This window comes from Thunnus albacares, chromosome 2 (genome assembly GCF_914725855.1).
Source record: "Thunnus albacares chromosome 2, fThuAlb1.1, whole genome shotgun sequence".
Taxonomy (NCBI): Eukaryota; Metazoa; Chordata; class Actinopteri; order Scombriformes; family Scombridae; genus Thunnus; species Thunnus albacares.
Window position 1 is genome coordinate 38,185,404 of NC_058107.1, and position 26,656 is coordinate 38,212,059.

Here is a 26,656-nt window from a genome sequence, read left to right on the forward strand (position 1 = left end):
ATTTATACATTGTTGTATTGATACTTTTACTTCAGTAAAGGATCTGAATACTTCTTCCATCTCTGCTTTAAAAGAACTTTGCCACACTCTGGTCTTGAGGTGTCTGTGTACAGGAAGTCATTGTCTGATAGTGTCTCCATCTCCATCACTTCACTCTCTGAGGCTGAGAGCTTCACACAACACCTGCTTGTTTTTATTTTGTCCACATTTCTGTTCATGGTTGTGTCATCTGAGTAATTTTACCTTTGTGATATTTTTTAAAGATGGTTTGTGGTCAGACTGACTTCACTTTAATATCTCATATCGATGTAAAATGTGGACACACAGCACATTCAGTTTGCTGCTTTTATTTTGGAAGAAAGAACATTACAGTACAGTGAGTGGTGGGTATGATGTGTATGTCTGTATATATTTGCCACAAATATGTTTAAAATACTTTATTAAACATAGTTTCCCGTGCAGACTCCTGGTCGTATATCAACAATAAACGCAATTAAAACAGACGAATAAAGAAACCATTTAACTACGTAGCCTAATTAACCATAGAAGAAGCACAAAAATCAAGGAAAATGACCAAATCAACGAAAGCTGATCAAGTTAACAAAATTGGGCAGTTTAGTTGCCCTGCTACTGCATTAATTACGGTAGCCTTAAGGCACTTTATCAGCTTTGACTAGGCTGCTGTAATTACTGTAGTAGAAGTGCAACTGACTTTAAACGGCGGAAGGCTTCCCCGGAGTGAAGACGCTCCGTTTCTGACACGCTCCCGGTGGAATAGGGCGGAACGCGGCGCGCACGCGCCCGGTGGAATCCACTTTCGTTACCTGACTGACGTCGCAGCAAGAATTACACCGAGGAAATAAAAGCAGAAAAGACACAAACTGACATCAATGATAATGACAATGACAGATAATTAAACATCATCAGGTGAGTTTCTGTTCAGATCATTTTACTGTTGTATTAATTTATCACAGTTAATCACTAAGTGAGCTGCAAAGTTTTCTGTTCACCAACTTTAAACTGACGGACAGACGAGCTCGAAAACTCCGGAAGATTTTCTGTTTTTACTTGAATTGCAAAGTCAAGAATCGTTTTAGTCAGTGTTCAATATGAAAAATCATCTCAAGTCGTTTCTGTGCAACAAAGTTGAAGTTTTCATTAGTTTTTATTTCAGATCGATATTCATTATCATGTCAGCGGTAATTCCGACATTTTCAGAGTCTAAAACAGAATCAGGAGGTTAAAACTCTCATTAGAGTTACATTTACGGACATTAGATTGATCACTTTTAAAAGGAAACGGAAGTCTTTCCCGAGTTCAGCTTCATCAGAATTAGTTTTATATTAAACCCTTTATTTTAGGAACACACACACACACACACAGGTCTTTCTACACTTGTCAGTGTTATGGATATTCCATAACTGACCAGGACAACAGAATGTCAAGCTGTACTCTTCTGTTCTCTCAAACAGAAGATAACACATGTTGTTTAATAAACCAGGAGCCTCACAGGCGAACCAAGGCCAGAATGCAGGTCATCATCAGACGCAACAAGACAAACCAAAGATACAGATTTAGGTCATAGGTTTATGATTCGGAACTGACGAACTAGTTTCTATGATTGGCTTAAAGGCTGGTTTTGGACTGTGAGGGTCAGACGAGTTTGGGGACACCGTACGAACAGGAGGTGTCCCTTGAGTCGCTCTCCCTTGCAAGGTTCTTCATTAAAGTTTTCCCAGAATCATCATACGAAGTTTGGTTTGGTCTTCTCTTCTTCAAACTGACAACTGCCAGTGCATCAGCTCCGAAAATCCACAACAATTTGGCGTCACGAACAGGATTTCAACACAACAAAGACGTGGTAAGTGCATAATTTTATTTTATTATTGTGCCTTACCATGTCTGCGTTTGACGAAATCACAAAGAAACTGTGCATCACTTTCACTTTAAAGGTGGTCACAAAGTGAACAAAAAAAAAAGCAAAAAGCTGATGGTTAAAGAATCTAAACACATGAAAATGTGTTGAAACTGTGCAGTGATAAGCAGGTGCAAAGCATGTGGTTGTGAAGAGGTAAAAAAAGGCAGAGTTGAGTGAGTCTTAACTCCTGCAGTGCCACAAAAGTGGCTGGGATTTCTGGGCTAGCTTCGGGCTACGTCCGGCACAGGGGGACCCACCTGAGGTTTAAACTATAGAAAAGACGTTTTCGGGGTAGGATTTGGCCTATTTCGTTTAAGCCAAGATCGGGGATCATCCACTCTGTGTCCTGTGAGAAATGTTTTCAGACTTGGGATTCTAAGTCCTAGAGTCGGGCGCCGGTAAAAACTTTTTCAAACAATAAACAGTGTACACAAGACGAAGAGTTGCTTCGTCGGTTTGGCTTCAGATCACTGCTATTGCACCAGGAAGAGAGGTGTAAAAAAAAGAACTTCGGTGATGCTGGGAAAGTTTTGATGTGTCTGTTTTGTGTTTGATGTGTTTGTTTGTGTGATGTTTTTAATGTAAATGTGTTAAAATGGGCAACAACACGTCTAAAGCAGTGAGTAGAACACAATCTACTACAAAATTAATTCATTCACCAAAACACAAGAGAAAGAACAAATCTGTTTCAGTAGGAAACAAACGCACCAATTCAGAAGTAAAAGGTCAATCTGCCATTGATAAGCTTCCCGAAGCAAACCCCCACACACTCACAGATGCACAATATAGAGCGATGTTTTCTCCACAATCTCCGGCGGGAGTTGTTGGTAGATTGAAAGGATGGACTTTTGTGTTTCCATTTTCTTCCCTTATGAATCAGTGGACAGATGGCGAATGGCCATACGAAGGAGCGTTTGATAGAGATAAGCTTCAGATTGCTGAGTACAATGTTAACCCAGATTTTGGAAATCCATCTTGGGATAGTGCGTATATGAAAGATTGTGTAAATGTGTGGTTAACTGTTGCTCGTCAGAGGTGTGGAGTGAGTCTGGATGAAAAAAGAGTTGATCGTTTTTCTGATGAGTTCAGAGCAGCAGTGGAGAACTGTGTTAAATGTGTGACAGCATGTCACTTGCCTATGTTGGAAGCAGAGTTGCAAACCAGAGCTACAGAAATGATGAAAATTAAACAGAGGCATGGTGAGAATGTGAAGGCCATTTCCAAAGCTATCATATACGGTTGGGCAAAACGGCAAACTGATGCTCCCTCTCCACAAACTTTGTTGACCATTGTATCCAAAGCTGGAGTGCCTTTGCAAGAGTCACACACAAACAAAACAATGATTTCAATTTTTCCACAACTTTCACCTTCAAACCCCTTTTCAGCTGCTAACATGACTGATCAAACCATTTCACAACAAGCAAAGACTGACGATGAATTTCTCTTACTAGCCGCAGCTGTTGAGGGACAAAGACTACAGACTGAAGTAGAAAATAGAGAAGAGCAGATAGCAGCTAGAGAAAGGGAAAGAGACAGTCAGGCTGCTAGAGAAAGGGAAAGAGTTAAACAGGAAAAGAAAGATAGAGCCGACGAAGAAAAAGCTAGGAAAGCTGCAGAAAAAGAAAAGAAAGCTAATTTGTCATTCAAACAGGTAAAAAGCCAGAAAAGAAAGGAAAAGAAAAGACATTTAGCTGCCGTTGCTGAAGAAACAGAGATAGACACTCAGGACAGCTCAGGAGAAAGTGAGGTAGAACTTGAGTTACAAGGAGCCAGAGGTAAGGGGGAGGAGTCTGACACAGACCATAGTGACGACACAGAACCTGCAGTCAGGCCAAAGATGACACAGAGACGACCCCACACTGCAAGTAGCAAAATTCAGAGACGAGGTACAACTAGAATGACACATTCACATCTGGAAAGACATACAAGATCAAAAACTAACATTTTAGAGCCCCCTCTAAACATTACATCCACCTCAATAAATGCTCCAAAAATCATGGTTGGCAACACAGCTGTCTGCAAACCATGGACTCCCGCTGAGATAGTTGGAATGACACAAAATGCCCCCAATCCGACCACAAACCCAGATGAATACTGGGGATGGTTAAGATATGTATGCTCTGTGTATAACTGTCTGATACCTGATGTTGAACAATTACTTGCTGGCTCATACAGAACGGAGTGGGATTTGTGCAAAGGTGAATTTCTTTTCCCTGCTCGGACAGAGGATGGCCAGTGGCCTCCTCATAGAACCATGATTGACTGGTTAAATGAAGAAGCAAAAACAACATGTGTTATCTTCTGTTTGAGAGAACAGAAGAGTACAGCTTGACATTCTGTTGTCCTGGTCAGTTATGGAATATCCATAACAGTCAGGACACTCATTGACATAATTTATTAAAACTAAACCCAAACTGAGTTTTAACCATTTGAATCTTTTGGTCTTTGTTCTTTGAAGTATTGAGAACCAACAAAAAGTCCTCAAAAAGACAGAAAGACATATATTAAAATATCAGATGAGCTATAAGCTACTCAGTACAAATGGTAACATTTATGTTTAACACTGTACAATAAATTAATTAAATAAATTACATACACAGTAAAATATTTTCTGGCTAAAGAGTGAAAAAATATTTTTTGCTCTTTATGTTATTTGAATATTCAGTACATATTAATATATTTTGATTTCATTCTCGTGTTTTTCATGTTTTTAGATTTTAAAGAGCAAGAAAATAAAATCCTTCAAACTGTCAAACATCACAGTTTTAATCACTGGTTTGTTTAATTATGACCTCATCTTTCCCAAACTGTATCTTGATGTTTTTATTCTCGTCTCAAGATGATTGTGATGTTGTTACGTTTCTTCAGCAGAACTCCTCAAAGAGAACACAGAGCACAAACTCTGACACCAGTAAGTATCCACATGTTGGTCCTCAGACACACGTCTTCATGTCACCTCAACACTTTAATGAGCTTTATTTCTTCTTCTCTCCCCTCCAGCTGAATCAGTCTCTGATGTTTCCAGCAGAGTAGATTATGGCGTCTGAAGGATCTGGTGAGTTCAGTCAGACTTTATTAGTCCCAGTGATTGAAAGTAACTAAGTACATTTACTCAAGTACTGTACTGAAGTACAGCTTTGAGGTACTTGTACTTTACTTTATACTTCCACTCCACTACATTTCAGAGGGAAATATTGTACTTTCTACTCCACTACATTTATTTGACAGCTTTAGTTACTTTTCAGATGAAGATTTGACACAATGGATAATATAACAAGCTTTTAAAATACAACACATTGTTAAAGATGAAACCAGTGGTTTCCAACCTTTTTGTCTTTTGATGTCTTATAAAAAGCAGTGTGTAGTCGGGGTCACATTTCACATGTCTATGAGTTGTTAACAGCTCCACCAAATAGTGATTTTTCCCTCTAAACTTCTCACATGCTTTCATTTCAATAAATGTTCAAATGATCCAATATTTCAGCAAAAATCAAAGATTAGAGAAAAAGTCCAAAAACTGAAAACAGATTTGTGTATCAGAACTTTGTTTTTTCTTCTTTCCTCTCCCATTAATCATCTCACCACCCCTCAGATTTATCTGCTGACCCTTTGGAGGGGCCTGACCCCTAGGTTGGGAACCACTGGACTAAACTAGCTAACTGTATATAAAGTAGTGTAAACTAGCTCCACCTCCAGCAGCTACAACAGTAACATGTTGCTCTAACACTGATGCTTCACAAACTAACTATAAACACAATCAAAACCTACTATAAAAATATTTTAGATTAATATTTTTTTTCCACTTTCACTGAGTTAGTTTTTTTAAACCAACTTCAGTCCTGGTCATAACTATCAAATATTCATTCATTTTCAGGATTTTTGGAGGGAAGAGATGAAAGAATGTTAACTGTTAAAAACTTTTATAAACCAGCGTCTAGTACACCTTATCTAAAACTTATATGTTGCTTTCTAAAATTGTGGCTTATATGCATTATGCCTTTAAGTATTATGATATGATATGTGAATTATATTAAACTAATTAGTTGGCACATAATAATAGTATCTTAGCCATAGAATATCAGCATCTTCTTACTTCTTACAATCTGATGTGTTGTGTGATTTTGCTGCCATGTTGTTTTTCTCCACAATCATATTTTGAGATATGAAATGCCGTCAGTATTCTATTAACTAAATTAAATTGTCTTTGTTATGATCATGTGTGTTAAATATTGTATACAATTTGTGAATCTAAAAGGATTTTAAACATTTATGTCTCTGAGGTTTGATTATAACTGTGTTTTTCTGTATTTCTACAGAGAAAGATGATGGAAAATTCCAGAAGCGCAGCAGCAGCCCTGACTTTGATCGCCCTAACTGTGAGTGAAATTACCCTGAATGAGAATGTTGATGAGTCAACATTTTCTTGAACGAATACAGTGCATAATTCTCAAGCGTGGGTTTGAAATTTCTGCCTCTAATCTCATCCCATGAAACTAAATGAAAGTGTATTCATGTGAACCTGTTAGTACAAGAAAAAGGTAGTTCTGAGAAGACTTTGTTGCATTACTAGCACAAAACCTTTATTAAATACTTTGTGTAGTTTGCAAACAGTACACAGTACTAACTCGATTCTATATTACATAAAAAAATGGGGATGGCTGTGGCTCAGGTCGTCCACTAACCAGAAGATTGCCGGTTCAATTCCCAGCTCTTCCACTCCTGTTGTCCTTTAGCAAGATGCTGAACCCTAAATTGCTCCTGATGTGTGTGTGTGTTGATACTTCTGAGCATGTGGATCTATTCAAATGAGAATCTTATACACATATATATATATATATATATATATATATATATATATATATATATATATATATATCCACCAACGCGGCGGCACATCGGGTCTTCAACCAGCCCAAAACAGCACATGTCACCCTGCTGTTCATATCCCTCCACTGGCTCCCAGTTGCTGCCTGCATTAAATTCAAAACCCTGACACTTGTTTTCAAAACAGCAACTAAAACAGCTCCTGCCTACCTGAACTCCCATATTCAGGGTTTCCAAGCACTCCATGCATTACCTCTGCACGCTACCTCTTGGCACCTACATCCTATCGGACTCAAACTTAGCTTTATGGCACTTATTCACATTGTTCTCGCCTGACTAGCTTGCTTGTGTTGCATCAACTCTCAGATGTACGTCGCTTTGGATAAAAGCATCTGCAAAATGAAATTTGTAAATTGTAATTGTCATTTTAAAGACATTGGACATTGGACATTGGACTTTTGACTTGTTTTCACTGATCATGAATTTATTTCCTCGGTGGCAGAAAAAACTCATTAAACCAGCCTTCAGAAACTCCCTCAGGTTGAACTGAGCTAACCAAACACTTTAAGAGGTGACTGACTCTAACAGGCTAGAAGAAACTCACTAGCCTAGCAACATTAAGGAAACAAACAACCCATAATGCAACACTCTCTGTAGGAGCTGGTGTTACAGCGCTACTCTCTCTGCTCTCTTTCTGATCTTGTGAACACGTAATTGTCTCGTCCTTGAATATAAGACAACTCCACCTCCTCAAAAGTAATTTCCAGAATTAAATAGTGTTTGGACTGATCAGGAACCAGGTAAATGCTACAACAACTCATTAAGCTTTTTGTACAACCATATTATCTTCTATAATCATTGAAATCTCTGGAGCCACTTTTCTCTCACAGGAGACACCCTGTAAGATGCCATTCAGACAGATCTCTGATCTGATGTTGTGACAGTTGGGAGGAGTAAAGCTTACGTACATGCCTTAAAGAGACAGATGCATTTACACCTTTTCAGCATTTGGCTAGAACGTGCAATCAGATTTTATCCACCTCTGATGATTCTTAGATGCAAATAAACAGTTTGTTTGAGATCAAATAGCTCTCTCAAGACGAATGAAGTGGTGAAGTGTAAATGAGGATTTTAAGACCCAACATGATTGAACCTGACTTGCCAAATTTAAGACTCAAGCCAAACCTACTTAAGACCTGAAGCTGTATTTTTACTTTATTACGTTCATTACTGACACTTAGTTCAATCTAACACAACAACACATCAACTACAGTGTTGTCTTTCTCCTTCTGATCATTGTATATCTGTTGCAACACATGACACTCATGGACTGAGGTGATTGTCACAGTCAGAGAGAGGAAGAGAGACATTCCTTAATGATTAACCAAACTGGAACCCGACCTAAGTCTAAAGGTCTACGCAACAACACAGCCTGAACCTGGAAACTCAAACTTTGTCTCTTACTTTATTAGAGACACAGCGTTCAGCAAATGTAAACGCTTCCAGAAGTGCAGAAATGCCGGTTCAGCAAATAATGTGAGACGCTGCATTTAAGCAGCAAAACTGAAAACTATAAAGTTTGGTCTTTTAGCTATACTTAAAATAAAAAACTGATGTTTCTGCAAAATCCCAGATTACATTCAGTGACATGTGAACAACATTAGATAATATTCTGACATTAATCTGACCACAGACCTTCCTGAATCAAATTAGCTGACTAAAGATATGCAGATTATGACGCAGTCTTATTTAAGACCAATCTCTGTGCTGAAATGTAGAAAAAAGCCTGAAACACTGGAGGCAGCAGTGGCCCCTCCACTCACTGTAAAAGTAACTTTACTGTCTGCCTGCATCCTCAGTACATCTATGACCTGTCTGCATGTTGTCAAGTACAACACAATATTTCTCCTCCTGCTTGTGACATTTGTGAAGTAAATCTCTGCTCTGTTACATAAAAATACCAGTTTTTGGGGACCAAAGGTATTCAGGGCTGAAAATTCGGATGATTGGCACTAACGATGCCACTGTGTAAGAGAGAGGTTTCTTTGGAGGGGTTGGACTGGTTAGAAAACAACTCCAGGTGTATCTTGGAGGCTAAAATATTCACCTCTGTGAAGAACCAAGTGGTGGGAGGGAGTTAAACCCCCACAACCTCTACTGAAATCATGTTCCCGTGGCTATGGGAAGTGTTGAAAACCAAACAAAGCATGAAACTCCATAGAGCAGATTCAATATAATGTAAAAAAAGACTTCTCAAAACCTTGTTACAACTTCAACTTAAAGTTGGATTTAAAGGACTCAACAGAGTCAGACTGTTTGATGTCAGCAGGGAGATTATTCCAGAGAAAGGAGGCCTGATAGGAAAAGGCCCTGCTGACTTCTTTTTAACTTTGGGGACACACAGGAGCCCTGTATTTTGAGTGTAGAGAGCTTGAGATAGAATATAAGGTTTAAGGAGATCAGACAGGTATGATGGGGCCCATTTAGGATTTTATAAGTAATCAGAAGCACCTTAAAGTCTGATCTTACATGGATACGAAGCCAATAAAGGAAGGCTAGAATTGGTGTAATGTGGATATTTTCTTGCTGCAGTATTTTGAACCACCTGAAGACATTTAATGGTAGACCTGCACATGGCAGGACTGAAAACAGAACATTACAGTTATCGAGTCTGGATGAAACAAATGTATGTATTGGAGTTTATGCATCAGCCACAGACAGGGAAGACTGAATATTAGTTATGTTACATAGATTGAAAAAGGCAGTCTTGGTGATTTCATTGATGTGCTCATCAGAAGAGATGCTGGGATCAAACATAACACCAAGATTCTTGGCTGCTGAACTTTGTGAAATTACACAGTTGTTGAGTCACTGTCACGTTATCAAACTGGTGTCTTTGTCTAGCAGGGCCAACGACCAGCATCTCACTTTTATCAGGATTTAAAATCCAAAATTTAGTGACATTTAGTTTTTCACAGCAGCCAAGCAGGTTTCTAATTTAGTAATTTGAGTGTTTTCATCAACCCTAAATCCCGTAATAGGAGCACAGAGGTCAAATCTGAATCCACAGCAAGTGGAAGATCAGACCCAGATAGCAAAATGCTGTGGCCCAGATCCAGCTCACATCCCACACTTTTATCTGGCCCACGTACCGCATGGAACGATGGGGGGTCAGCTCCTGTCTCCCAGATCTGGGCTACAAGCAAGCTGTATGTCAACCAAGAACAAACCAGATAAATCAGAACTGGCCCACATCTAGAACACACATACCTGAGAGCACCACATCTTTACCAAAGAAGGCCCACATTTGATTTGGGATATTTGGGCCATATTTGCTATTTTACATGTGGGCCACTTCAGGCTCACATCCATTTTATCCAGAAGAAGGCCAGCAGTGCCACATCATTGCCTGAAGTGGCCCACTTCCATATGCTATCTGGGCTGGTTAGAGCAGTTTAAGTGACAGGCCCTGAAAGCCGATTGAAAAGGTTCAAAAAGATAATAGTTTGATTTGTGGTCTGAAAGTTGTTGAGACACAACTCTCTCTAGTACTTTAGAAAAGAATAGAAGATTGGAGGCTGGTCGATAGTTATTAAGAGACCCTGGATTGAGGTGAGGCTTCTTAAGTAGAAGTTTAACCACAGCCATCTTAAAGATTTTGGGGACAATACCAGTCGTAAGTGAATTAACAACATTGAGCATTTAAGGACCTTGTCTGAGAGGTTACCGGAGAGGACGTGCTGCATTTGAATATTTTCCTCACTGTCGATTTTAATATCTTTAACATTTCTCAACACAAAACACGAAGGTCTCCTTGATAACTCAACAATAGGAAAGGTTATGGCCATCTGTTTTGATTATTTCACCTTCGATTCTGAGCATTCAAGTTTTTTTTGTCAGTTTAGATAGCAGATAGCAGAAGCGGCTACATTAGCCTACCCATGATCCTCAGCAACTGTTATTATGGTGAAGACGCCAGCTAAAGCCATAACATAACCTGTATTCAGTATAACATTATATAGTACTGCAGATTGGTTGTTACAATCAGGAACAAAATATTGAAATATATATTGAAATGTAAAGAAAATAATGTGTGTTTGTATAATAAACTCAATCAGCCATAAACTGTGCAGTAAACACAATTTGAAGTTTTGTGATTGGCTGATTTCTTGAGGCAATGCAGTGTATGAGGCAATGCAATATGTGTGTGTTAAAAAAAATCTCCTTCTCACCCCCCTCCCAAGCTCGGGTCCTCTACCAGAGTTCTGGGAGTTTGAGGGTTCGCGCAGTATCTTAGCTGTTCCTAGGACTGCGCTTTTCTGGGCAGAGACCTCAGATGTTGTACCTGGAATCTGCTGGAGCCACTCTCCCAGTTTATGGGTCACAGCCCCCAGTGCTCCAATTATCACTGGCACCACTGTTGCCTTTCAGCCCTTGGTATTTTTCGATCTTCTCGTGTTCCTTCTTCTTGATGTTGCTGTCGCTTGGGATTACTACGTCTATCACCACTGCCTTCTTCTGTTGTTTGTCAATAAACACAATGTCTGGTTGGTTAACCATCACCAGTTTGTCAGTCTGGATTTGGAAGTCCCACAGGATCTTGGCTTGGTCATTCTCAACCATCTTAGGAGGTTTCTTCCATTGTGACCTTGGGACTTCCTGCAAATACTCAGTGCAGATGTTCCTGTACACTATGCCAGTCCATGTATGCTGTTCCTGCCTGCATCTTACACCCTGCTATTATGCGCTGAACTTTCTCAGGAGCATCTTTGCACAGCCTGCACCTGGGGTCCTGTCTGGTGTGGTAAATCCCCGCCTCTATTGATCTTGTGCTAAATGCCTGTTCTTGTGCTGCCATGATTAGTGCTTCAGTGCTGTCTTTCAGTCCAGCCTTTTCCAGCCACTGGTAGGATTTCTTGATATCAGCCACTTCTTCTATCTGTCGGTGGTACAAGCCGTGTAGGGGCCCTCCATGATGGTTCCTCCTCCTCCTCTGCATTATCGGATTTCTGCTGCCTGAGGTATTCACTTAGCAGTTCATCTTTGGGGGCCATCTTCCTGGATGTTGGTTGTTTCATCCCGGACAGTGGCTCTGATGCTCACCAGTCCTCGGCCTACCTTGTTCCGCTTAGTGTACAGTCTCAGGGTGCTGGACTTGGGATGAAACCCTCCATGCATTGTGAGGAGCTTTCTTGTCTTGATGTCAGTGGCCTCTCCCTCCTCCTTTGGCCAGCTTACTATACCAGCGGGGTATCTGATGACCGGCAGGGCGTACGTGTTGATGGCTCGTATCTTGTTCTTCCCATTCAGCCGACTTTTCAGGACCTGCCTTCTGTGTAGGTATTTGGCTGTGGCTGACTTCCTTGCAGCCTCCTCAAGGCTCCCATTTGCCTGTGGGATCCCAAGGTATTTGTAGCTGTCCTGAACATCTGCAATGCTGCCTTCTGGTAGTTCAACATGTCCATTCTGATCATCGTCCCTCTCTTCGATACCAGAGTGGTCGATTGTACATTTCCAAGCATTCCAGTATCCATGTGTGTGGCATTGAGTCATAGGCTTTCTTGTAGTCAATCCAGGCGGTGTACAGGTCGGTCTGCCTGGTCTTGCAGTCTTGAGTGACTGCTCTATCGACCAGTAGCTGGTGTTTAGCACCCCTGGTATTACTACCAGTTCCTTTCTGGGCCCTGCTCATGTATTGGGCCATGTGCCTATTCATCTTAGCCGCTATGATACCTGACAGGAGCTTCCATGTTGTACAGGCAGGTTATTGGCCGGTAGTTGGATGGGATTGTGCCCTTCTGGGGGTCCTTCATGATCTGGACTGTTCGTCTTTGGGTTAACCATTCTGGGTGGGTCCCATCCATCAGCAGTTGGTTCATTTGTGCTGCCAGGCATTCATGGAGTTCAGTTAGTTTCTTTAGCCAGTAGGTGTGGATCATGTCCAGGTCCAGCACTGTCCAGCTCTTCATACCTGACACTCATTCTTGGATGTCTGCCATTGTAATGGTTACTGGATCTTGTTCTGGGAGATTGCTGTGGTCCACTAGCCACTGAGCATTGGTGTTATGTGATGCCCCCTTCTCAATCTCCCAGTATTGTTCAGTCTCAGCCCTGGGTGGATCTGTTCTCATGTTATTACCTTGCCACTGAGAGTACACTTTGGATTGTTCGGTAGAGAACATCCTATTTATTCTCCTGGCTTCTGCTTCTCCTGTGTATCTCTTCAGGCGGGTAGCCAGAGCTGTGAGCCTTTGCTTGGCAGTCTCCAGTGCCTCAGGTATATGGCAACTACTATCACAACTAGAGATTGATGAGGTACAATGAACATGCTATGGCAAGGGGGAGCTAGGACGACAGATCAGAGGGCAGATATCATCATCCTCCCCACACTCCAAGATTGGGTACCAAGCCCTTAACACAAGTCGTACTCTCCTAAGAATAGAATAATAATAGTTTTGAAATGGGATATAAAAATGGGATATAAATGTTGAAATGAAATATTGACTGTACAAAGGAATTATGGACTGTGCTGTGGACAAAGAAATGAAGTGTATGAAATATATGAAGGTGACAAAAGCAACAATTAAACATAAATAATTTATAAATAATTAAATTATATAACACACTGTAAATTCTAACAAGTTAAGTTTACTTCAAAAAACTAAGAAACGGATTACCTTGGGAAAAGTAAGTAAACAAACTTAACTGTGTCTAGTTGTGTGAAATAATTATGTGTTTAAGCTATACTAAGTTCTAAGTTGTGAGCCCTTAATTTATCTCATTTTAATCAAATTCAATCAAGCTGTTACAACTCTAAAACTATGAGTCACATTAACTTAATATATTCTGCAAAAACAAGTGGGCATTGCTTGAAATTTCTAATGTACTACACTTAATGTATCTTAGTGCAGTCAACTTCAATAAAGTTGACAAGATTTCAATAAGGATAAGTCACTTGAGCTTAATATACTGTTCCAAAATAAATACAATGCACTTAATATACCTTAGTTTATCTGACTTAAAAATAAACTTACAAAATGTGATGATGAAAAGCATAATTTATTTTTTTTAGAGTATTGAGACATATTTGTGAAAAGTAAACATTACATGTTAACATTGCTTACTTGATACTCTTCATACAAGAAGACCACTGAATGAAGACTGAACATGCTGTTCATTCTGAATCTTGTTAACGCACTTCAGGTTCATTTAGTTTCAGTCCAGAAAGAAACCACCGAGGGTCAAGAGTGTGGCTGAACGATATGGAGGAAAGAAAGAAAGAAAAATAACTGAAATGAAATTAAAATAAAAAAATAAATACATATAAATCATACTATGGCTACTTTGATGGTTATCGTGGTGATTCATAATTTTTGTAGGAGGGATCATTCTTGCTGAGTTGTGTACCAAACAAACATGTTTTCTTATTTCTGGATATGTAGAATCTCTACAGCAACACAAAACATTTTCATAGTATTTTGTCACAGTTTACCTTTATCAAAACATATGAAAAAAAGATGTAAATAATATATAATATTCAATTCAGTAAAATAAATGCATAAAATATTCAATAATGTTTTGTTAAATTGTTCAGCCTTATCATATACTCACAATCATTCACACACCACACTCATGTAAAGAGTAGTATAGTTATATAGCTATCTCTTGTCACTAATATATCTATTTTTTAACGTTTGCAGTTTTGGGCTGAGCTTTTGTTGTCCGAGGTTCAACAGTATCTTCTAGATGAGTTCAAATGTGTTTTTCATACCATTTGGTAATCCAGATGGAGTACATATATTAAGCCAAATAGAAGGCAAAGTTCTTGAGTGTGTGGGAATGGTATCCATGTCAATGTTTCCTTCGAGGATTATTGTTGTTTAACTGCGGTGGCATGTCCACAGTCATGGCTGCAAGAACCCCAACAGGAACCTGGATGAAGTCAGCTGTTGTGTCCGAATCCTGCATTCAAAAATAAAAGAACACAAGGAAATTAATTAAGGTAGGATGTTATGACCCACGGTTGTAGTGTGTTCACTCCTGTAATCAAAGTGACTGCAGGAATCACAGTTAAAAGTCACACAGAAGAAACCAGCACTCTGGAATCTTTTGAAAGCATATGGCTAACAGGTAAAAATGGATGTGTTTCAGCACTAAGCCATCTATACATCTCTGCATTGATTGTCATACTTGCATTTGGCCATGTTGTGCAGCTAGGAACTGTCGTTTTTTTCAGACCAAATGGCATCACTGTTTCAGTCCAAGCGGCCTCAAGCCAAATAGCAAATAGCATAGCATAGCATAGCATTGCATAGCAGTAAATTCTCATAAATAAAAAAAACATATTCATTGAGATATCCCTACCCAGAGTAGGACAAAACACAGCCATCTCTGGAGAAAATAGTTTTTAGTTCTGGGCATTATTTTACTGCAAAAGGGGTGAAATCAATGGTTGAAGTAACACACTCAAAATACTCAAAAAGTGTAAAATCAGTTCTTGCCTAAATGACAACAGGACACATATAGTTATACAACTTCATCTGCGAAACTCAGCTTGGCTAAAACTTAGCATCTATATACGGAACTATTTGTTCAGCAAAATCACATAAAACATACATATGTAGTTGCAATTTAGAGATATAACTCTCTAAACACAATGTTGCATCAGGTGGAAATGGAAATTAAACAGGTTCACCATAGATGAAAATGGAAAAACACCATGCATTATCACATGTGAGGTATCAAATTTGTTTGTAACTGCCAGCTGATTAAAATATGACACTTGTTTAATGTTGTGACATCCTCACTTAGACATATTTGTTTGCAAAGTGTGAATATAGGCTACAATATCTAACTTGACTGCAGTTTTGGGGAATTTTGCTATTTTGTCTGAGACTGTTTCATTTGATGTTGTTTGTCATGATTCTGTTTGACCTGAGGCCATTTGGACTGTGGCTGTTTTGTTTTAGGTCCAGTTGTACTAGACCTGAAGCCTTTTAGTCTGAGGAACAAAACTGTCTTTTCTGAAAACTGAGAACTGAAGCTGAGGTCTGACAATGTCCTACAAAGTACACCAAACGATGGACATGATGTGATCATTGTGTGTCATTTTTTGGATTTGTAGATGACAATAAGATGAATGGTGTAGTGGTCCAGAGCTTTGAGTCTTTCCTGAGGTTCTTACTAGCAACTCTGTAGAACTTGGCAAACACCTTAAAAAGGAAAAAAACGCATCCAAATGATTGTTTCATCAATCAAGATAGTCATTTAATGCCAGTAGTCCATTTGACATATTAAGTCTGTGTAGATTTAAGTCTGTGTTGTAGCCTATATTGTATAGTCTTTAAAACTATTCAATGTGATTGAGCTCCAAAAAGCTAATTTTTTTATGTCGTGTTTAAAGACAATATATTCCAAATGAGTTGCAATAGCAGTGATTGGAATTAGCTTGTTATGTTCGCCTATGTCTCATCAACACATCTTAAAATAATTTGAATTATCTTTGCTTACATCCAATTTTCTGCACAGACTTGCCTTACAAGTATGAAATTAATTATCTTCGCCTAATACTATTTTTTTTTAGTAGCACTTGAATGCATCTTAATGTAACTCAGTGCAACCTAATGATCTTCGCGTAATACTCATTTTTTCTAGTAACACATGAACACATAAATGCAACCTGTCCCTACATCAGTTTCAACTAAAACAAAATATTGTATTTTTACAAAATTCAATTACAAGCAAGTTATAATGACAATCATATCTTACACCATTGGACTAACTGTTGTTAAAGTAAGAACATACCAGTAAACATGTTTTTGTGGGTAACCTAAGGATAAAGACTAAATTAACTGGTTAACTTCAGCATAGCAGCCAGAGCTAATTCGGCTAATGCATCGTTATTATTATAAGTTTAAGGCTTCACTTATAGTCCCGAGCAGATGCGTACACGGACAGCTACAGACACCACCAATATGCAATTGTTCTGTTTAGACTACTAACAGCTAGCTATGATGACATAGCTGGTGCACGGACACTGGGTCACACACACACATACGCACACACACACACATGCACACGCAGGGGCTAACGCTAACAGGCTCAGAAAGCTGTCAGGAGTTGGACTTGTGGCCGTTTTTTTGGATACTTGTTCCTTTTTTCCACACTCCCACCCACATTCCTCCAAAAATTAATTTACATCCTCCCTGATGTCATTTTCAGGTCCTTAAACTCCAGCCCTGCCAGCTAACCCACACACAACTTTTTAACCTACAAGTTGCAGCACGAGAAAGAGTGCACCAAAATATTAAAAAGAAATATTTGTGCGCTTACACAATACTACACTTAACAAGCCATTCTGCCACAGTTTTTAACGTTACCTGAATAAAAACCAGTCACTCTTCTTCGGTTGTGTGGTCATGAAAAATAACTCTAAGCAACATGGTTTAAGAGAGCTAGTGTTAGCTAACTGGAACACTTAGCTTACTTTCATGTTCTTTATGGTTTCTGATAACAATTCAAACCTGTATTGACAATATTATAAAAAAATCTTGACACTTACCGACATCAACGTAGAGCCATCGTTAACTTGAGTGCAGTGGACTGAGATGAGATACTGGGGTACTGCTTGCATACTGGTTCCAGTGGTAGATGCACGCCAAGCAGTAATGTGCATGCGTACAGTCCTATACCTTAGTCCCATATTACACACGGGGCAAACAGTACAGAAAACTTATTGTAAGCTATTAAAATTAAAAGACTAGTATAAATTAAGTTAAATGCGCATTTACAGTGCAGTAGTGGTTTAATGCAATGCACAATCTAAAGTCCAGCTATATATATATATATACACACACACACACACACACACACATATACATATATATATATATATAACACCATCTTCATCCCATTTACACAGAGACACATACACACTCACATGCACACAAACACACAGACAGTTGAGGAAGACTATTTTTTAAGGAAGATGATTTTATATTTAAAAATATACTCAGCCACAAATTCTTGGAAATATAAAATTAAATGAGTTCACGTTTTACAATCACAGGCTATAAAACACCTTTTCTTAACACAGATAGTGGCATTTGGATTCATGTTGCAACGGAAAGCAGCAATTTATAATGGAATGAAGCCCACTGATGGCAGACAACAGTAGTTGAATCACCACATCCGCCCACAACATATATTATTGATATATATATATATATATATACACGGCTCAGATCTGGCGAAAAAAGGAGCACAGTCAGGCAGCACAAGAAATGCCTTCAAAAAGTTGCATCCAAAATGACAGAATATTCCAGACAGGAGTTCTGCTCCTACCAGCTCTGAATGAAACGTGTTTGGTGAGTTTTTTGGGGGTGCATTAATATCAGGGCTGGGTACCAGGGTTCCTCGTCAGCACTGAAGGAGTGAGCAGCACCAGAGGAGCTACTGTGCCTGTCACAGGTCGTCTCCCTCTGCTGTTGTAACTCTCTCTGCCTCCACTTTGTCATTTTCACTATTTTCTGGTTCCTTTGATGAGCTCGTTTTACGGTGAAACAATGTGTTTTCATCACACGCTGCTGGTGTATCAGTGGGGATATTATGATTCTTAATGGGGCAACAGCTCCATCTAGCCTCACCCTATAACCTATGTCTATGTCTCCACCTGCATCTCCCTCTTCAGCCTCACTTCTCCCTCTTCTCCCAGTGTCTAAATATCCTCTGGAAACCAGTCCTGTCATGTCTCATCTGCCTACTGATACATCAGTTATGTCTCATTGCCAGTGATCATCTCCATTGTAGACTAACTGATTTATGTGTTGCACTCTGAAGCACAGCCTCCATTACTGCAGTGGAAGATTAACTGAACATGTTAACACTGACAGTGAAAGCACAGATGTTAATTACGTTTTGCAGTTGTTCCTTCTGACAGATGAAATTAGTCTGTGTGAATGTGGAAGTTATTCAGCCCTAAAACTGTGTGAAATTAAGTATAACACAGTTTTTGTGAAAAAATAACATGAATGTAGCCTCTGTTTGACCTCCACAGTCTGGATATGAAAGTGTTTGTGTGGAGTCGCTCATTAAACCAGCAGGAATTACTTTCAGTCATCAAACTCCTGATTTCTGTCACTGTAATCAGAAGAAATTCATCATTTCATACAAATCTGAAACACATGATGCTGTAAAAGTTGACCAACCGCCAGGAAACATCAGTTAGGAGGCAGCTCAGGCCGCCATGGTGGACTAAATTCTTTTATATTGTAAGCTTTGATGACGATATTTATTTATTTATTAACAATTCTGTTTTTATTGAGAGAACAAATTAAATTTAAATTGTTTTACATCTTGCTCTGACATCGACTGTTCTCTATTTTTCTTTTGTTTATAGGAAAATGGCAACAGTAATAAATTAAATTAAATAGAATAAAAAAATAAACCCATCCACCCCTTGACAAGTGCAGTCACTGAAATATTGTTTAAAGCAGCATATTAAATAAAGGCAGTGCAGTGAAGGCAAAGACAGTCAAGCACACCTGTATATTTGATAAAATATCAAAGTGACTTTATATCAAGTAGGATACATACTTCATACATAACTACTACATATTGTATAAGAACAGCTGTAAATCACATTATATGCATATATGTATCCATACATGCACACACGTATACATCAACAAGCACATACGAACATACAGTATACAGACCCATTTTCATATATATACGCCCATCTGTAAGTGATGACTGTATTTACAACAAATAACTGGTTCTACAGGATCTCCTGGACAGATTTATTGGCACAAGAAATACATCACAGTGATATATGTGTGTTTTCAAGTGACTTAACACCACAGTGATGGTGACTTGTTTACTTCCTTTGTCCAGATCTACCTCTCAGATTTGTCTGTAAGGCTGTTTTGTCATCATGGTTGAGTACCTGCTGTGTTCTAGTGGCTGAATTTGACTCACCTGTTGTCACCAACTCTGAACTGTGATAATGTGTTTTATCTCCTTGTTGTTTTACAGTCTCTACACTGAGGATTGTGTTGGTGGGGAAAAGTGAAGACAAAAAGAAAAAACTTAGTAACTTCATCACTGAAGATCAAGGTTTTCATTTCCAAAACCAAACAAGATTCATTCAATGTGTTGCCACCTGTGGAGAGTGGAGAGGAAAATCCTTGACTATAGTAAAATCTCCAGACATCTTCAGTCAGTCTGAGCAGAAACTGAGAGAAGAAATGATGAGGTGCATAAATCTTTCCCCCCCTGGACCAAATGTTCTGCTGCTGTTAGTGAAGCCTTCTCAGTTTAATGAAAAGGACAAACAAAGTCTGAAGTTCATCCTGAGTTTGTTTGGTCGAGATGCTTTTAAACACTCCATGGTCATCATCACACACAAGGAGAATGCAACAAGTTTCGATGTGAATCAGCTCATTAAAGACTGTGGAGGAAGACATTACAACATGTTTGAAGATCACAGGCCACGCAAACAGTTAATGAAGAAGATTGAAAACATTGTTCATGAAAACAAAGGAACCTTCCTCACCTTCACTGAAGAGACCATCAAACCAGTTTTAAACCTGGCTCTGTGTGGGAGGAGAGGAGCAGGGAAGACTTCAGCAGTCAAGGCCATTTTAGGTCAGACAGAGCTTCATCCAGTCTCCAACTCATCAGAGTGTGTTAAACATCAGGGAGAGGTGTGTGGACGTTGGGTTTCCCTGGTGGAGCTGCCTGCCTTGTATGGAAAACCTCAGGAGGCAGTGATGGAGGAATCATTCAGGTGTATCTCCCTCTGTGATCCTGAGGGCGTCCATGCCTTCATCCTGGTCCTACCTGTGGATCCCCTCACTGATGAAGACAAGGGAGAGTTAAAGACCATCCAGAACACATTCAGCTCTCCAGTCAATGACTTCACCATGATTCTGTTCACTGTGGAGTCAGATCCTACAGCTCCAGCTGTTGATTACTTTGTAAGAAAGAACAGAGACATCCAGGAGCTCATTCAGAGCTGTGGAGGAAGACATGTTGTTCTCAACATCAAGAACAAGCAGCAGGTGTCTCTGCTGTTGGATACTGTAGAGAAGATGAGACAATCTAAAAATAAACCATGTTGCTATAAAACAAATACCTTTGCACGTGCTCAGATGGATAAAGTCATACAACAAGAGAAACACATCAACATGCAACAAGCTGAACTTGAGAGGCTGAAAAACAAGAACAAGATCACTTGTAAGTAATTTAAATTCACACATTTTTTCTGTGTCCTGTATTACAGTCTTGAGTCTACAGCACTGAACTGTAACTACTGTGAACATTTAAAGTAACTTCAGTTGTTTTGATGTTACAGGTGATGATGAGAATCAGAGCTCAGAGAGTCTCAGGATTGTGCTGCTGGGAAACACTGGCAGTGGAAAGAGCTCTTCAGGAAACACCATTCTGGGAAGAAAAGAGTTTAAAGTCAAAATAAGTCAAACATCAGTCACCAAACGTTGTGAGAAAGCACAGAGTGAAGTAGACGGTCGTCCTGTCGTTGTGGTCGACACTCCTGGTCTGTTTGACTCCACATTGTCCCATGAAGAGGTTAATGAGGAGATGGTGAAATGCATCAGTCTTCTGGCTCCAGGACCACATGTCTTCCTGTTGGTGTTACAGATTGGCAGTTTCACACAAGAAGAGAAGGAGACATTAAAACTCATCAAGGAAGGTTTTGGGAAGAATTCAGAAAAATTCACCATCATTCTTTTAACTGGAGGAGACAAACTAAAGTGTGAGGAGATGTCCATTGACGATTACATTGAGAAGAAATGTGATGATTCCTTAAAGAAGCTGATTGATGACTGTGGAGGAAGATACCATGTGTTTAATAACTGTGATGAAGGAAACCGCACACAAGTCAGTGAACTGATAAACAAGATTGACTCCATGGTGAAGAAAAATAGAGCAGACTGCTACACCAATGAGATACTGCAAGAGGCCGAAGCAGCAATAAAGAAGGAAGTGGAGATGAAGAGAGAGAGGGAGGAGTTTGAAAGAAAACATGAAGAAGAAATGGAGGCAATGAAAAGACGAATAGAAAAACAGAGAACAGAAATTGAACAGGAGAGAAAACTGAGAGACAAACAACTTCAGGAGAAGGAGGAAAAGATTCAGAAAGAGCGTGAAGAGAGAAAGAAAGAACAGGAAAAGAGAGAAGAAGAAGACAAGAAGAGGAAAAGAGAGGAAGACATTCAAAGACAGGAGTGGGAACAAAAACTTACTGCTTTGGAGGAAAAGATCAAGTTAGAATCAGAGGAAAAACAAAAAATTAATAAAGAGCTGATGCAGAACAGAGAAGAGATGAGAGAAGAACGAGAGGCCTGGGAGAAGAAACAAAAAGAAATGTGGGAGAAACGATATCGAGAAGATGAAGAGAGACGAAAGAGGGAACAGAGAAAATTAAAAAAGCTCCAAGAAGAATATGAGGAAGAAAGAGAAGAATATGAAAAGAAAAGAAAAGAAGAAGATCAAATCAGAAGAGAACAAGAGGAGAAAGAGAGAAAAGAATTAGAGGAGAAATATGAGAAAAAACTGGATGAAACGAGGATGAAATATGAAGAGGAGGCCAGAAAACAAGCTGAAGAGTTAACTGAAAAATACACAAAGGACTCGGAAGCTCTGACAGTAAAACACATGAAGGAAACAAAGGACATGAAGCAAAAACATGAGAGACAAATGCAAGAAGCAGAGGAGAGACACAGCAAAGAGTGTGAACTGTTAGCTGATCGCTCAAAACACAAAGAACAACGTCTGAAAGAAGAAATGGAGGACTTAAGGAAAAAGCTTGAGCAAGAAATGAATGAACTGAAAGAGAGATCAGAGAGTCTCAGGATTGTGCTGCTGGGAAACACTGGCAGTGGAAAGAGCTCTTCAGGAAACACCATTCTGGGAAGAAAAGAGTTTAAAGTCAAATCAAGTCAAATATCAGTCACCAAACGTTGTGAGAAAGCAAAGAGTGAAGTAGACGGTCGTCCTGTCATTGTGGTTGACACTCCTGGTCTGTTTGACTCCAACTTGTCACATAAAGATGTTAATAATCAGATGGTGAAATGCATCAGTCTTCTGGCTCCAGGACCACATGTCTTCCTGTTGGTGTTACAGATTGGCAGATTAACACCAGAAGAGAAGGAGACATTAAAACTCATCAAGAAAGTCTTTGGGAAGAATTCAGAAAAATTCATCATCATTCTTTTAACAAGAGGAGATTCAGTTGAGGATAACAACCTGTCTGTTGAAGATTACATTAAGAAGAAATGTGATGATTCCTTAAAGAAGCTGATTGATGACTGTGGAGGAAGATACCATGTGTTTAATAACTATGATGAAGGAAACCACACACAAGTCAGTGAACTGATAAACAAGATTGACTCCATGGTGAAGAAAAATGGCGGCAGCTGCTACACCAATGAGATGCTGCAAGAGGCCGAGGCAGCAATAAAGAAGGAAGTGGAGAAGATCCTGAAGGAGAAGGAAGAAGAGATGAAGAGAGAGAGGGAGGAACTTGAAAGAAAACATGAAGAAGAAATGGAGGCAATGAAAAGACGAATAGAAAAACAGAGAACAGAAATTGAACAGGAGAGAAAACTGAAAGAGAAACAACTTCAGGAGAAGGAGGAAAAGATTCAGAAAGAACGTGAAGAGAGAAAGAAAGAACAGGAAAAGAGAGAAGAAGAAGACAAGAAGAGGAAAAACCAGGAAGAAATTCAAAGACAGGAGTGGGAACAAAAACTTGCTGCTTTGGAGGAAAAAATAAAGTTAGAGTTAAAAGAAAAAGAAAAAATTAATAAAGAGCTGATGCAGAACAGAGAAGAGATGAGAGAAGAACGAGAGGCCTGGGAGAAGAAACAAAAAGAAATGTGGGAGAAACGATATCGAGAAGATGAAGAGAGACGACAGGAAGAACAGAGAAGATTAAAAAAACTACAAGAAGAATATGAGGAAGAAAGAGAAAAATATGAAAAGAAAAGAAAAGAAGAAGATCGAATCAGAAGAGAACAGCACCGAGCAGAAATTGAACAGGAGAGAAAACTGAGAGACAAACAACTTCAGGAGAAGGAGGAAAAGATTCAGAAAGAACGTGAAGAGAGAAAGAAAGAACAGGAAAATAGAGAAGAAGAAGACAAGAAGAGGAAAAACCAGGAAGAAATTCAAAGACAGGAGTGGGAACAAAAACTTGCTGCTTTGGAGGAAAAAATAAAGTTAGAGTTAAAAGAAAAAGAAAAAATTAATAAAAAGCTGATGCAGAACAGAGAAGAGATGAGAGAAGAACGAGAGGCCTGGGAGAAGAAACAAAAAGAAATGTGGGAGAAACAATATCGAGAAGATGAAGAGAGACAAAAGAGGGAACAGAGAAGATTAAAAAAGCTCCAAGAAGAATATGAGGAAGAAAGAGAAAAATATGGAAAGAAAAGAAAAGAAGAAGATCAAATCAGAAGAGAACAAGAGGAGAAAGAGAGAAAAGAATTAGAGGAGAACTATGAGAAAAAACTGGAGAATGTGAAGAAGAGGTATGAAGATGAAGTCAGAGAGAAAACTGAAGAGTTCAATGAACTCAAAGAGAAACAGATGACGGAACTTACAGCTCAGATACAAGAATATGAGAAACAACTGACAGACAAATATCAGCAGTTTGACCTTTTAAAGGCACTAAAAGCCAATAATGAAAAACAAATGAAAGAAAAACATCAAGGTGAAATCTATAACATATTTAAATGTTTGAACAAAAAGAGTGAAAACCTGAACAAAATCAACATCTTATTGAACAAACAAGAACAGGAAATAAATGAAGTGAAAAATAAGGGTGAAAAGGAAAATCTGCAGAAAACACATGAAAAACAAGTAAATGACTTGATAGAAGAACTTCTGAAGGAAGACGACACATCAGACTGTTGCATTTCATGAGTCGACTGGTTTCATGTAAACGTCACAACAGCAGAGAAGTTTCAGCTGTTTCCTTTTTCTATAATCATTCAGTTTCAATAACTTAAAGGTTTGTAATATTTAGTGTTGGACTACACTGTAATGAACCACGACCACAGAAATGACTTCTGATTATATATCAGCTCCTGTCAGCAGTTTCTCTGTTGTTCTAAATCAGCAGCTTATAGCAACGTGTTGGAAGTACTCAAGGTATATTAAACTGCAGGTAACCATGGCAACAGCACTGATGTTACAGGATCTTTTAGAGCATTTTTCAACGATGCTGCATTTAGGACCAAATAGTTGGACTCATTAAGTGATAAAATGTTGATTTCAGTTTTGTCTGTCTGGTGATTAATCAGGTTTTTAATAATTAAAAAACTTGTTGACTGTATATATTTTGTTATTAATTGTTTAATTGTGTGTAAAGTTTGGTCTAATCAGCAGTAGATGGTAGAGATTTGGTTTGTTAAGTTCAGTATTTTAAGATAATGAGCTGCAGTTTCAGACTTAACCTTTTCAATCTGCAGACGATCTTTATACTGTGTTGAATTTTTTCCTTTTGTGCTGGTTTGTTGGAAATTATACCATTTTTGTTTTATTTTGAATATGAAGAAGAACATGATGTTTGTAATATCAGTGAAATTAAATGTTTACATTATTAAAACTTTGCAGCATCCAATTCATTAATATCACAGCAAATACTGAACAAGCATGAATATCATTTAAACTGCTCATCAGATAAACAAACACTTGTGCTGTTTATTTATTTGTAGAAAACACTTAAAACACATATTTGTGGTGTGAACCTCAGGTGGAAATATCATTCCTACAATAACGGTTCAGCTCAGGACTAAATGACTGATGCTGACCAGCCACATTTGGTCTGAATCCTTTTATACCAACTTACATTTTCACACAGACCAGATAAATAATGTCTTTGAGTAAATATCATAAATGTCTTTGAGTCAGTGCTGCTGAGGTTTACTGCTGTCCACTGATCTGCTGATGCAGTTTTCCTGAGTTTTTATATAGTTTGTTCTCACAGTTTTTATATGAGTCAAAGACTTTAAAGGACAAGTTCACAGCGTTTCCAGTGTGTTAAACCAGCAGTCAGGTGTCCATAGTAACAGTGAAAGAGGTTTTCCTCGCTGTAATCATTCCTCCTGTTCATACTGGATATTAAAAGATCCTTCAAATGTGCTTTCAATGTTAGTGTTGGAGGCCAAAATCCACAGTGTGAATTTTTACTTTTTCACTTTTCTACATATTGCTTGTTGAACAGGTGGTTTGATAAAGTACTTATTGAGTTTTACTTGTGAAGGTTTTGTTGTGAGCTTAGTCGTTGTTGACTCAAGTAAAACGTTACTGTCACAACCCGGCTCAAGGCTGGACAAAGGGGAGACCACACATAACCTGTACATAAAAAATAGATTTATTGTACATAACTAAGAGATAAATGAAACTATACACAACCAAAACCAAACATGTGACTGTCTGACTGCCACCAGCTTAGTCTCACGATACCAGACAGCGGAAATCTCCGATACCGAAGTCTGGGGTGTCGAAGTCAACCCCCTGACTACATGACACGTACGAATAGGAAGGTAACTAACCCTTTCCATTAAACAAACCTGATACAAAACACAAAACTCAAGCGCTGAATCCTAATGTGCATCAACAAAAACTAAAGGTAGTCCACACAAACAAGCTGGAGCTTCCCCGCTCTAGGCTCACAAATACAAATAACTACGTAATTTCAACCCTGATCTCCAGCCAGGTACTGATGGGGGGTATTTATTCACTGTAGAGCCAGAGGAGAGAGGGTAAGTGATTGACTGACACCAGCTTATACAGAAGTTTGTCCAGCTGAACTGAACCTCCCTGACGACCCGACTCTGCTCACCAGGCTCCTGCAGGTAGAGAACGAGGAGTCTGTCCAGAGACAGT

General features: G+C 38.9%; 1 protein-coding gene and 1 long non-coding RNA gene across 2 annotated transcripts in view; one reads left to right on the plus strand and one right to left on the minus strand.

The window, feature by feature from the left end:
- Positions 1-26,656, plus strand: part of LOC122970098 (trichohyalin-like) — a 46,221-nt gene that overhangs the window by 16,526 nt on the left and 3,039 nt on the right. The window contains exons 4-6 of the mRNA XM_044336207.1: positions 6,235-6,294; positions 19,778-20,980; positions 21,099-23,985. Of these exons, the coding sequence (XP_044192142.1) occupies positions 6,235-6,294; positions 19,778-20,980; positions 21,099-23,985 (4,150 nt within the window). The remainder of the gene's footprint in view (positions 1-6,234; positions 6,295-19,777; positions 20,981-21,098; positions 23,986-26,656) is intronic.
- On the minus strand, positions 13,320-17,447 carry LOC122969347. Its single transcript, XR_006398997.1, has 3 exons — positions 17,304-17,447; positions 14,514-14,704; positions 13,320-13,995 (listed from the first exon to the last, which is right to left on the minus strand). It is a non-coding gene; the product is annotated as an uncharacterized LOC122969347 (long non-coding RNA).